The sequence below is a fragment of the Melospiza melodia genome, chromosome 1, assembly GCF_035770615.1.
Source record: "Melospiza melodia melodia isolate bMelMel2 chromosome 1, bMelMel2.pri, whole genome shotgun sequence".
NCBI lineage: Eukaryota > Metazoa > Chordata > Aves > Passeriformes > Passerellidae > Melospiza > Melospiza melodia.
The window spans coordinates 84,753,427-84,767,321 of NC_086194.1; the positions used below are offsets into that span (position 1 = coordinate 84,753,427).

General features: G+C 35.8%; 1 protein-coding gene across 3 annotated transcripts in view; it reads right to left on the reverse strand.

The window, feature by feature from the left end:
- The window catches only part of DTNBP1 (dystrobrevin binding protein 1), a 62,175-nt gene that overhangs the window by 43,713 nt on the left and 4,567 nt on the right, over positions 1-13,895 (reverse strand). For all 3 annotated transcript variants that reach the window (XM_063160182.1, XM_063160192.1, XM_063160172.1), the window contains 4 exons: positions 12,691-12,741; positions 11,948-12,008; positions 9,246-9,378; positions 2,970-3,102 (listed from right to left, as the gene is read on the reverse strand). In XM_063160182.1, the coding sequence (XP_063016252.1) occupies positions 2,970-3,102; positions 9,246-9,378; positions 11,948-12,008; positions 12,691-12,741 (378 nt within the window). The remainder of the gene's footprint in view (positions 1-2,969; positions 3,103-9,245; positions 9,379-11,947; positions 12,009-12,690; positions 12,742-13,895) is intronic.

A 13,895-nucleotide genomic window follows, 5' to 3' on the forward strand; every position in this document is an offset into this window, starting at 1 on the left:
TCACACCACAAGGCTGCCATTCAGGGCACATTAAGAGATGACACAGAAGTGAGCTCCTGACAGCGATTCCTAAAGGACACTGCGCCCTTGGGAAAGCAAAAATTGCCACATGAGACTAAGGAGACACAAAGTTTCCTGCAATCAGAATATCCTCAGTAGGAGAATGAAGGAAAGGGAAGAAGAATTGTGCTTGATTGAAAAAAAGACAGGAAACAAAATTACATGGTTTAATGCTAAGATTGATGCAAACGACTGCAGGGAGACTAACCAGAGAAAAGAAGGGTGGAATTTAGACTTCATACAACAGTACTGGTACCCTGATCAATGGATTTAAACACAAAAAAGAGAATATTAAAATTCCAGAACTAAGCTCACAAAAAGCCCCCAAAACCAATCCCCCAAACACCAGGCTTTTAAATAGCCTGGAAAAGATGCAGATTGATGAATCTACTTCGAAATTAGTACTCAACACAATGACAAAAGGAAAAAAATTGATCTGTTTGAACTGAAATGAAGTTGCTTTATTTAATAGGGACACCTATTTCTTAAAATAAGTTCCCATAGTTACCATAAGCTGTGTTTCATAGGTTTGATGTTGACCTAAGGCACCTTCTTCTGTCTTTCAAATAGGATTTTTTCAAAAGGTTTGAAATACATGAGCTTCTAGCTTAAGCTCTACAGTGACTTTATAATGAAATTACATTTTGTTACATGCTTAAAATAATCAGAGTTTCTAGAGCTCAGATTCATCTCAGTTTTCATCCCTATATTGTCAAAATGCATGAAATTATTTTTTTTTTCCAAACACAAAACCACTTACTCCCTGAAAATAATTTCTGTGCTAAAGAGAGAGCATAGACTCCTGAGCCCTTCCCCACTCCTTGATTCCTTCAGCTGGTATCACAGTAAAAACCCCAAGCACTGAGGAGAGAAAGACAGGGTACAAGTCCCAAAGATGCACCACAAATCACACTCACGTCAAGTTAACCGGCTGCTCGCTCTTCAAGCACCTACACTGGCAAGGGTCCTTCCTGGAATGAGCTAGCAGTTAATTTCTTACCTAAATAAACACAGTGGTAATGATCAACCAGAAATTACCTGCATTTTTCCTGTTTTGTCTAGGTCTGACCAAATGTAATCAGCTTACAATTACACTAAGTAGCTTGCTTAGCAATCTATTTATAAAACTGATTAGATGCTGCTAAGCAGAGCAGGCAATGTTTTAACACTTTATTTTGACGTTGAAAGCAGTGGCTAGGAGAAAGGGAGCAAGGATGGCAGAGAACCAAAAATCATTCAGAAAACTGTAGAAAGATAATTATATGGGATCAGTTCTGTTGCTTCATATGCATTTTTAAATTACGTTACTTGGGTAAATAGTACATATTTAGAATTTTGGATTCATTACTCTTAGATATTTAGATAACTGAAGTAGGTCTGAACAAGTGAATATTCAGCCATACTGACTGCTGTTGATTCTTCTTGGAGAGAGAATATGGAATTGCCCTGAACTGGGAAAGAAGCAATCCAGGCTGCAGGAAAATTACAGACCATTGCTGAGGCCCTGGCCTGAAGTTAAGACAACTGAACAGGATGTGAAAAATTAAAGGGTCATGACATGAGAAATTGCCAGATGTGACAGATAAAGTAATAAGATACTCACAAAAGCCACAGATAGGACCATGAGGGATGACTGGATTTCACAAATGTTTAAAGGTGAGTTAGATAAGAAACAGCCAAATTTCACAGAAAACTGAAGGGTATTGGAGACATTTTAGAAAGTAGAACCTGCAACATCAGTACTCCTTCAATAACTGGACCTGTAACACCACAGAAGCCTAAGATTCCCCACATAGTAACTGAGAACCACTAGTGAAAAAATAATCAGGGGTGAATAGATCCTTTGGGAAGAGACTTGGATTTAAAAAAAAACATTCAAATAAAAAGAGCTACAAGAATGGCAAGGAGGGTGAACACAGATAAGCTAAGGAAAATGTGTCCAGTGCTGTCTGGCACAGTCCACCTTCAGTCACCACATCCTCATCAGAACTGTGAGAACCACTTGTTCTGATCTTACCACATCTATCAAACTTGCTTCCACAATCAAGGAGGCAAGGAGAGTGCCAGGCTGCTTTCCCTGGCTAGCAGCAGGACTCCTGCCTGGACAGATCAAGTACCCTGGTTATCCCCATGTCAATTCAACATCCACATCCACCCACCCCTCCCTAATAGGCTGTCAGACACTGTCTTTGACAAACTGCTTCAATTCAACTCCTCATTTCCTAATTTATATAATGAATGTAATACTGCTCTTCTTATCTCCTTTTATTAGGTTATTTTTGGCACTGGCGGTAACAAAAATCAAGGAAGTCAACAGTTATTTAAGGGCTTCATATTTTTCTCTTGCTACTGTATCTTTTAGGCTAACCTGAAGCTCACAAGTTCAGAGTTCTGAATTTTCATACATACTGCTGTAAGTTGAACTCTGATTCCAAGAATTAATGCTCTGCTTTTACAAGTAAGAGAATGGCAGGACATTAATACCTTTCATACAGAATAAAAGGTACTTATAGGATTGGATACTGAAAGGAAAATAGAGAAAAATTTAGTTCCTAACCTGACAGGTACTTGGGAAAAAAAAAAAGGAATCCATAAACCAGGGCAAGGGATTAAAAGAAACAACAGTTTATCTGTGCTTATTAACAACAGCCCTTATTCCAATTCTTTGTGGAGAATAATAAACATGACTTAATCTTAACAACAATGTTGTGATAATTTTCCAAACACATGTACTCTTTGTTCATCACTAAGACATTCAATGAATCTACTATAAATAAGCAATATCCTGTCAAAGACTATTGTTTCTTTAGAAGATTAAAATAAAAGGGATAATATTATATATGGGGGGGATAATAACAAAAGGCTTATATTGTATGCTAATTTATATTTATAACAAGTGTTTTATTTACCTTTTTGTTTTCTTGTAGTTTTCCAGCTGTAATGTCTGCATACATTTGTACCTTTCCAATTCACACTGTTCACATAGTTCCTCAAGACACAACAGATGATTCTCCATTTCCTCAAAGTTTGCCTCTAGCTGGGCTGTAAGAAAGACTTGTATGAATATCTAACTGCATCAATGGACAGACAACTCACCTGAACAGAAACAGGATTTCATAAAGGTAAATAATTAACATGGTGATAATTACACACATATAAATGGCTCCAAAAGACAAACAAATCTCATCACAAATCCCATAGTGAAGAGTGGCAGCAGAGCCACGTTAAAGGGAGATCTATCTGAGGTTCCCTTGTAGTAAGGTGCTGAACCATCCTATTTGTCCCAGCATCGTAGTGACATAGGATCCTGGCCTGTTTTTGAGGAAGAGAAGCACTCAGAACTCATACTTTTCTTTCTTGAGCAGGCTGCCAGTTTAGCACCTCCTACACAGTACCAATCCAAGGAATAAATCTGTGCTGGCCAAAGCCAGGTCAAATATTCATTTTTTCAAATGAAACAAAAATAAAGCATACAGGGAGAATTTTAACTTTCACATGATGCCATGGTAATATAAAACAACAGATATTTATGTCTCTGAAGAGAGACCCTTTACTGATAAGCTAAATATAGAGACGTACCTATTTTACATACACATGTAAATTTTACAATTAAATCCACCTATTTTACATACACATCCCCTAATATTTTCTTTAAACATAATTGCTCAGTCTCAACTTCAAATAGATCTTGTCTATGACATGTCCTGAGAAAACTGATCTCATAGCTCACATTGCTTTGAGTAGAAATTTGGACTAGAATATTCCTGAGGTCCTTTCTCATCTGAACTAACCCATGTGAACCCGGTATCAAAGAATCACTTTCCCTGACGGTGATTAATGCTAAATTTCATGTCTCTCCTCAGGATCTCACAGTGGAGAATATATTTTCCCAAACCCTAACCAGCTGGTCACTCTGGGATGAAACTGTGTGAACTACAGGAATATTATTCATCTTTTTGCCAGGCCTTCTCCTACACCACTGGGAAGGTAAATTCAGGAGCAAGATAATTCACATTTTTACAAACAAATAGCAGCCAGAGTTAATGTAATTCAGATACTCAAAAAAAGGAAACAGGAAGCTGAAGGCATCAGCCAAATCCTCCATTCTGGCTTGGCCATTCTACTTGAAGCCTATCTTGGACAATAAATAATTTCAACTTCCTTAGCCATTGCTTCATTATAAATAGCCATCCTTGTGGTTCCTCTAAAAAAGGAGAGGTTAAGACTTCATAAGCAAATTTCCTAGGATGCATATTCATATGTTCAGCTTCACTTAACACCATTTTTTAGCCCCTAACAAAGAAGATCCACAACAGGAAAGGGAAACATGAATAATATAATCAGTAAAAATTTCCCTAAATTATTTTTCTGTATACAGATCACTGAGGGGAAGTGGGAGGGATTGGCAAAAGACAACAAAAAATAAAGAAAGGCAATTGACAATTAATGCAAAAACAAGTTTGAGGGGAAAAAATGTTTTCATTCTACATATTGTGATGTGGAGCATTCATCACTTACAACATACTCAATTTTCTCTCACAAAATCCAGATGTATTCAAAGCGTAATATCATGATTACAATTATGATTGGTAGGCCCTTTTTCTTTAGGAAATAGACTTCTCTGAGTGCATTAAAATCCAAATACCTGTATTGTGCTAACTTGCTTTTCAGAATAATTGCTCCCTTATTAATCTGCAAAATTCTCAAACACAGCAGGACTGAAAATAATTTACTAAGGTACCTATCAACCACTGTTTTTTCCACTTAAAAATGCCCACCACCTGCTTTGCTGTATTTGCTGTTGAAATAATATTAAAAGACAACAACAAAGAATAGGAAAATAAAGAGGATGAAAGAAAGTGAATTCTAGAGAGCAACTGATTTCTAGCACTTGCATTTGAGCAGCCTCTAGCGGGAACTGCAGAAAACACTGTGCTCCTGAAGAAGAGAAATGGACACCAGAGATCTCTCCAGGAGGCAACAATCCTGCTTTACTGCAACAGAGGTTTCAGAAGTTTTTTTCCTATCTGAAGTGAAAGAAAAATTGCTTTTCACAAAAAAATTGAACACAAGCTCCGTTGCAGCAGCTACAGCTGAGAATTTAACATCTCTCTTACCCAAAAGAGAATATATGCACTGTGCATACAAAGGCAGTGCCAAACAAAACTACAGATTTAATTAATTTGAAACTTAGGCTGTGAAAAATGCATCTCCTCTAAATCTTTTTCAGATTTTAAAAAACATATTTACCTTTAGTTTAAGACTTTTCATATACAGCAATATGCCACACTTGGTAGCAATAGTATTTTTTTATTAGCTAAAAAAACCAAAAAACTTCTTCTTTGTGTCACATCATTCCAATTACAACAGTTTGGGCTATATTTCTTACATTACCACAAGCATAACAACAGTATTTGAAACTTTAATGCTTAGTTTTAATTCTTTTGAAGTATGCTTAAAGTTTGGTCAGGTGACATTACACTGTATTATCTTCTATCAGCATACACTGTTTTCCATGGTTTACCAGCTATCAGATATTAAAGTATTTATCTAGAACTCAATAACCACGAGTTTTTTTTATCCAGGAAACACCTTCTTTCTAAACTGTACCTAATTTAAATGTACCACGTAACTTTTCTAACTGAAACCTATGTTATCTGTAGTTCTGTATGAGTACAAAATTTGTTAGAATAGCTAAATCACAGCTGTATGTCAGAAAATAGGTTTCCACTAACTTTAGGTGTAGCTTTCCTGCACTGTCCCAGCCATTCAAACAACAGAAACCATGCAGGAGTATTAAAGACATTTATACAAAGCCCATTTATTTTCTATCTGAAAGGGAAAAAGCAAAAAGGATGGAAGCAATTATATCAAAGATGGTCTCTATACTGCTAGGCCACACAGAGATTACAAGGGCAAGGATTACTAAAAGGTTAAAATGAGCAGTGAAAGACATATAAGACCAGGAAGAGCTCAATTCAGCTGCAAAATAAAAAAAAAAAAAAAAAAAAAAAGGAAAAACTTTATATAATTACAGTTCTACTAGTGCACAATTTTTATCTGTTTTCATAGAAAGGATCTTAAACCCAGCTATTATTATACCACTTATATGAAGTTAGAGCAGCTTCTTTGTGAAACTACATAGCAGGTACACTAGGATCCTTTTCCTTATGTACTCAATCCTCAGGGACTTCCAAGTTTACAGCACCAAACTGTATGCCTTTTACACATATATATCCCTACCTAATACAACAACCCCCTCTGCTGAAGTGTTGTGCCCTGGAGCCTATGGAGAAAAATTCCCTGTTGAACATAGATGTCTTTATACAATATTATTAAAATTCTCTGGTTTTACATAAATCTTCCCAACATCTTACCAGATTTTTTCAGTAAAAGATAAATGCAAATTCTGAAAAAATTAGATGAATTTTGCAAAGCTAGAGAATGGCAACTTTCATACTTGACAAACAATCTGTAATAAAAAAAGACTGACCTTTCGCTCAAGATATAAACAAGGATGCTTCTCCTAAGCAGTGCAAAATGTTCTGTTTCCCCAACAAATTTTCACACCCATCTAGTCCTTACTTAAAATAAACCCTAAAGACACTAAGAGGCAAAGGCTTTTATCTCTGTGACTACATGCCCAGCCTTATTTTCTTTGCAGTCCCACAAGGAAAACATTTTCAACCTATGTTGGATCTGTCACCTATATACAAGAGCAGTCTTTCTGAAACCAGCATCAAGTTGATCTTTAAATGAAAAAAAAAAAAAGGAAGGGAGGAAAAAAGGATTTGGATTAATGTTTGTGTGTATGGATTTGCTGAAACCAAAACCACTGTTTGAGCAAAATGACACTGCTCAAACATGAAAACACATTTCATACTAAGTATGCTGATATCAGCGAGGAGATATTTTCTACAACATCTCAACCAAAAACTGGCTTAAGTGATGATTCCAATTCTGCACTTTGAAAGGGCAATAACTGTCCTTTCCACCTTTACATGAGAGTAACTATTTTCTTCAAAATTCTCAGTAGCAGCTACAAGACATTACATAATACAATAAATTTATCAAATGAAGCCACAGATTTTCTACTTCAAGTGAGGGATGACTGATAATGTGAATACCTAAGCTAAAGAACTTTATAAAATTGCTAATGAAAACGTGTCCTGTAATACATAGCAAAAGCTGAAGAATCTGTACATGAGTCATACCAATTTTAAGTAGGTCACTAAAAAGGTTCATTTCCATTATCTGAAATTTCTTTCACCGAAAGCAGCCAGGGTCCCCTACTTACTTTCAAAATGGAAGCATTAATACATTTATTAGAAGCATAACATATCAGAAGAACCAACTATTTTGTTGAAATGATGAAGGTTAGCCAAATTACATCCTGAGTGCATAACTCAGCATTTTGTGATTCTATTTTCATTTTTTTTACAGAATATTTTACTCATATTCAAAATTTACAGTCAGAGAAATAGTCATCTCTTGAAAAGCTGAATACAGTTTATATTTATATGAAGCAATTATTTCAGACTTATAAAAACTAAAAACAATGAGCAGAATATTGCAGTAAAGTTCTGTTAAATCACCTTCAGAAGATTAGATGTTGAATTTGGTACAAATTACATCTATCTCTTCAAATAGACTCCATAAAAATTATTAGAAGAAAAAATAAAACCCAAAACACAGTTGTTAGGAGAAACTAATAAGAAATTTTAGATAAATTACTTAAAATCCAACACAAAAGGTAAAGCTTGGTTTGGTTCAGTTCAAGGTTTGGTCCAAATCCCAGAATCTTAGCAGTATATGTCAAAATTCATTACCTTCCCTGAGCTGGCTGCTGAATGCTTCCTTAAATCCTACTTTTGCAGTATCAAAAAAATATCTAGAGACTTACCTATCCAATAAATTCTACAATCGGAGTGAGATTAATTCTAGTTCATAAAACTGTATTAGGAATCAGAAAGCAGCCCAAATTCATCAGGATTTTACAGCATTTGCAGCATTATGAACTATAAAGGCAATTTCATTAGCTTTCTATTACTTTGTTTATCTTTGGGCTACCAGTGGACTGCACAGTAATATTAAACCCAGTATTTTAATAAATCATTATTTGAACTTTTATTTCCTTAGAAATATTTTTTTTCAAACAGCCAATATTAAATGGTTAGCACAGATGATAAAGCCTTATTAAACAAGATCGTATAAGAAATCTGTAATAAAAAGTAGAATATATTCCCTGCTTCAGGAATAAATAGCAAAGTTATTACCAGCCCATCTAGGAACAAAAGCTGATTTCTGCATGACCACTGACCATGGCAGAATGAGAAATTAGCCCTTGAAGACAGAAAAGAACCCTCCTTTTCTTCACATTGCGTCAGCACAAAAATCCAGCCCACCCCACAAAAAAACAGAGGAATTTCTGGTTTTGCAATCACATGAGGAATTTCTGCATTACTTCCCAGCAGCTGTAAGAAAGGGAAGTGCAGGCACAGTCCCTGAGGAACTTAGCTACCTAAAATCTATGTGCAGACAGAAGTTTTTTGAAGCTTTAACTTGATGTATGCCGTATGGATTTTCATGGAAGCATCAAGAGACATACTGTGGACAGACAGGGCTGCTGCTTGCCAAACGCTGCCTGCCCATTTCAAGGCTCAGCAACAGCAGAGACTTTCAGAGACTAAGAGTTCTCAACATTTTTTCCTAATTTAATTTTCAACAGCTTTGTATGAGAGGTTCCAGAAATAGTCCACCAAAGCATTTATCTTTTTAACAAAATGAATGGATTAACCTTTGGTAAAGTTTTAAAAATTGCAACCCACCTAACAAATGTGAGGTGTTTGCTAATAGGCAGCATTAATATTCACCTGTAGAAAAGCTCAGTATCACTTCAGATATCAAAAAATCTTAACAATTTAATAAGACTTCAAGAATAGCATTTTTCACCCGTTCAAACATTTATCAATTTTTTTTTCATATACCAACACATACAAAATTTCAACTGCTGGGAGAGCAACCACTGCTACTTGTCGATTAAAAAAAAACCCAGTTTGTTTAAGAACTACAGTTTTACCACAGAAAGCAAAATTAAATTTTGTAATCACAACATTCACAACAGTTGAACTTCAGTCTAATCCTTTGTACTGATCTGAATGTTTGTTATGTCCATAAGAACTTACCTAGGCTTGCTGTGAGGCATTCCAGATCTGCTAAGAACCCTGGTATTTGTTGAAGCTGATCCTGCAGTTCCACCAGACTGCTCCTTTTCTTCTCCCAGTGTGCAGAAAGCATCACAACTTCACTGTCAACCAGCTGCAACAAGCAGGTGTTTAATTGCAAACTTCTGTACCTGTTCATGAGCGTCTTGACTAATTTTTTATAATTAATACATTTGGAAGCATAAGGTCAGCACAACAACCCTACAGCACTGCCACTTGTGTACTCCTCAAGTAAATAAATAAGATGCTCAAAAAAATCCCCTGTAGTATGAAATACTTATTTCAAAATGCACTGAACAAAAATATGACAAAAAGGTTTTTCTCAATATACTAATCAATGCAGGAAGTATTTAATGGATGTTATTAACTGTAAGCAAGATGTACCTGCAATTTTGGCAGCAGTGTTGCATTGATGCACAATAACAACATCGCAGTGCTGCCATTTGTGCATATTTATATCAATAGTTTAATGTTGCCAGTCATACTAATTTCATCTTAACAATAAAAATAAAAATCCTGCACATGCAAAGTAGTCTAGAAAATAAAGTAAAAGGAATGATATTTTAAAAAAAGTTGCCTTTATAACATTACTGCTCTTCTGCTTTTGTGACAAACTGCAGGAGTGCCAAGTGTTTATGAACACATTTCTACATTATTTAAATTCTTGTTGTTTCATTCTTCTTAACTTTTATTATATAATAAGCTAAGAAAAGGATACACTGCTTCAAAGTCTCACTTATATTTTCTATATTTTCTATGAAAAACATCAGAATCAAGAGATCCTAGGTAACACACGTTTCCATTATATATAATTCAGATGATTCAATTATTGTTTCCCTGCTCCTAATTCCATTACCCATTCTTCCTCTTGCACACAACTACAGCCTGTACCTGCATTCTGAATTCCTCAATTTCTATAGTCTTTATAGGCAGAACTCAGACTTTTTCAAGTCCGAGCAATGGGCAAAGGAGCTCTCAAATGTACAATTCTACCCACTTTATATAAATTCTTTTAAAAGAACAACTATCTTTTGCAAATTCCTCCAGCTACCTATCCCTGTTTAGAAAACATCTTGTTTCACCAGACACATTTTGAAAACTTATTCCAAAGCCCAGTGAGAAATGGAACACTTTATAAGACCAAACAGTCTTACTTAAAAAAGCCAGGTCTATTTCTGAGATTGGGATATGGTATTTATATCAGTTAAACAGTAAAGCAAACAAAAAAAAAAAACCAAAACAAGCCACCATGAGATGGGGACAAACACCACAAACATTTCAGCCCTGAGATAAATGAATGCAGGTGAAATGATAATCATCTAAAAGGAAAATTGTGTGCATGGCACTGGTAGTTAACATCTACCATTTAACATGGTAAGACTGTAAGCTGCAATTGAAGCCTGAAATTTTCACTTTACTCAACATTTATAAATAAGACAGCACAAGTAAGCAGAAATTTGATACTGGACAAGTGGACCTTTAGGTCTTCTACAGCACAGTCAATCTTCTGTGCTTACATAGTTTTTATTCTCCCCTTATAAAAAAAGTAAAAAACAAAATTCAACAAGCAATGCATACACTGAGTTGTGTGTAAAGTAAACATCTGATTTTAAAGGAAAATGTAAGTCTCTCTGGAAGTTTTTCATTCTCATTTTCCATAACAGCCATAACATGTGAGATTAGGTTATATTAGTTTAATATATATGAAACCTCACATTGTTTCCAAAATTGCAATTTTTAAAGCAAACTATAGCAAATATTATAAAATTGTGACAACATCATTTATGAGATTTTCTAGGAAAAAAAGAGCATTATGAGCAGTAAAACATGCCAAACTGGCAAGGAGAACTCTATCTCCCATGCCTGAAGGTTTCCACTAGAATGCAGGGAAAAGCAGGGTCATACCATTAGGCAGGAGAAAGAAAAACATAAGAGACTTTCTTTCTTACTGTAAATACACAGTGAGTGATTTATCCATTATAAAAAGATACAGAGAAGTCTCTAAGTGAAGAGAAGAGCCAGGAGGGATGCACTCAGCCAAAGAGAAGGTTTCAGACAGCTCAGTCCTGCTCTGCATTGTGGCCACCCAGATTACACTGTCTGCCCCTAAACATGGCTTGAAACTGAAAGTCTGGTGCTGATAAATGCACTGGTAACACTTACTGAAAATTTCCTTCCCCTTCATTCCACAGATAAACCACATAACTTGTCACTTTGCTTCCAGGGCAGGAACAGTGAATGAAATTAGGAGAAAACACAAACACTTCCCAAATATCTTCTGTTGGTCAAGGCAATCTTGCTGTCTCCTGTGCACTAGGAGTGAGCAGCAGTGTAAATGCCACAGCCCTGCCCTGATACAAACCACTAAGGTGCCTCAACCCCAAATACATTCTGCACTTTCCCAGCCACTCCCCACTGCATTTAAAGATCTAGAGCAGTAACATATAACATCATCTTTGCAACTGTTTACATTGCATCGAGTTTTTTTGTTATTTCACGTTTGCATTACGTTGTTGTTTACATTACTGTGAGAGTGAAGAAAGCCGTGTGGATGTTCACCTGGGGGCCAAGGTTAACCTTGTAGGTGGGTAGTAAAAGTTTTAGTTTAAAATTATTTACACATTTTAAAATATTTCATGCATGACATTGTTATTTTTTCTTACCTCTCCAGCTTTTGCACAATCTTTGGCTCCTTTATGAAGGGCAGCCCAAGCATCTTCGTATCTGAAGAAGAGACAAATTACTTTTTTGTACTGTGCTCTCCTTACAAAGGAATTCATGGATGTCACTGTGCTTATATTTGCAGGTACTACCAGAAATTACAGCTTAAAAAGCTGTGTAATTCTTTCCAGTACTTACTGTTCTGCCAAGACAAACATACAGTGAGAAATAACGTGTTTTAAAGAAAAAGCAATTCATGTTTTTTAACCTGCTAACTGACATTAAAAGCTAAATGGACCAAACAATACTTACAAGACAACTCACCACCTTAAACATCACTTGGAACTCAACTTTTAATTAAGAATATTTTTAAAAATAACAAGATTGTAATCATACACGTACCACATCCAATTAATAAAAAAAGGAAATTGTATCAAATATGTCTAAGTTATGAAATCACAGACTAGGACTCAGTGCTGGCCTCCTTCACCTCTCCGCATTAGTCATCTTTTAAATGCAACTTTTCCTCCAGAACTTCAGTTTCATTAACATGACAACACTTCAGGATTGGGCAAGCTTTAAACACATTTATCATTTGGTAACCACTTCCACACTACTAACTGCAAAACAACAAAAAAAATAGTGGCAACACTTTGATTTTCCTCTCTAATATCTTTCTTAAGAAATTAGATTTTTTAAATCTATTGTAGGAAGCAAACACTAATAAAGAAAAGGAAGGTCATACCTGCTTAGTAATTCCAGTCCAGCAGAAAACTCTGGCAAACACTGAACAGTTCTATAAAACAAATTGCAAATGTACAACATTGTTAAAGAAAAGAAGGCTGTTATAAAATATGTGTGCACACACATCTGACAGATATGCTGAGCACAGAAATGTTTCCTCCTGCTCCTACTTTCACAAACACTTTGCCAATTTTGGTTTAAAATGCATTACACAGTGTATCTTACAAGAATATTCCAAAGCTAGGATTGCTTGATTGCTTTTTTCCCTTGTTGTTTTATGATAGCCTATTCTTACTTCTTTTCAACCATGTCCATTAAAAACAAGTTCTGTTGAATAATTTTGAAGTACAGTTAACAAAGATATAGGATGAACATAATTTTAACCTAAAAAAGGGCACAGAAACATTCTGAAAAAAAAAAGACTACTACACAAGTTCATGTCCTTCAAGACAGATATTCCACTTAATATATCCTACACCAAAAATAAATACTAAGCTAAGGAACCTTTGCAAGTTTAATGCTCTAATGATTTTCTATTTGATGCATACACTTCCATTAATAACAGCTTCAAGTATAAAGACATCTTACTATAAGTTATAGAAAATTAACAATACAGTACTTCTAAGGATGTGAAGATTTTAATGTCATCCAAAATCTGTCTCTTGGAAGATCACCCCAATAGACTGTTTTGCATTATCATTCAAACAATTTGAATGGGGAAAAAAACAAAAAAACTAAACCCAAAACAAACTACCATAAATTAAAGCTTCTTGTCCTTAAGCAAGGGAAAAGTGACAGAATCAGTGAGGTGGAAAGGGACCTCAGGAAGTTCCTACTGCACTCCCCTGTTGAAACCAGCTATGAGATCAAAGCAGCTTTCTCAGGAAGCATTTCTCAGCTTTTCCTGTCTGATCTTCTCTTGTTCCATCGTATTTCTATCACCTCTTGAGTTCCCAGCACACACCAGTTTCCTCATTAACCAGTTCACATGCAATGGCAGGCTGCTGCTAGGTCTCCCAGAAGTCACCTAGGCTGAAGAGCTGCCCATCTCTGCTCTTCCTCATACACAGAGCTCCTGCCCCAGCCATTCTGGTGGCCCTCCACTAAACTGCTCCAGAATATTAACACCTTTCTCAAACTGGGGACCAAACTGGACAGGGCAGTTAGTGCTCTGAGGCGTGCTGAATGCAGGGGACAATCACATTC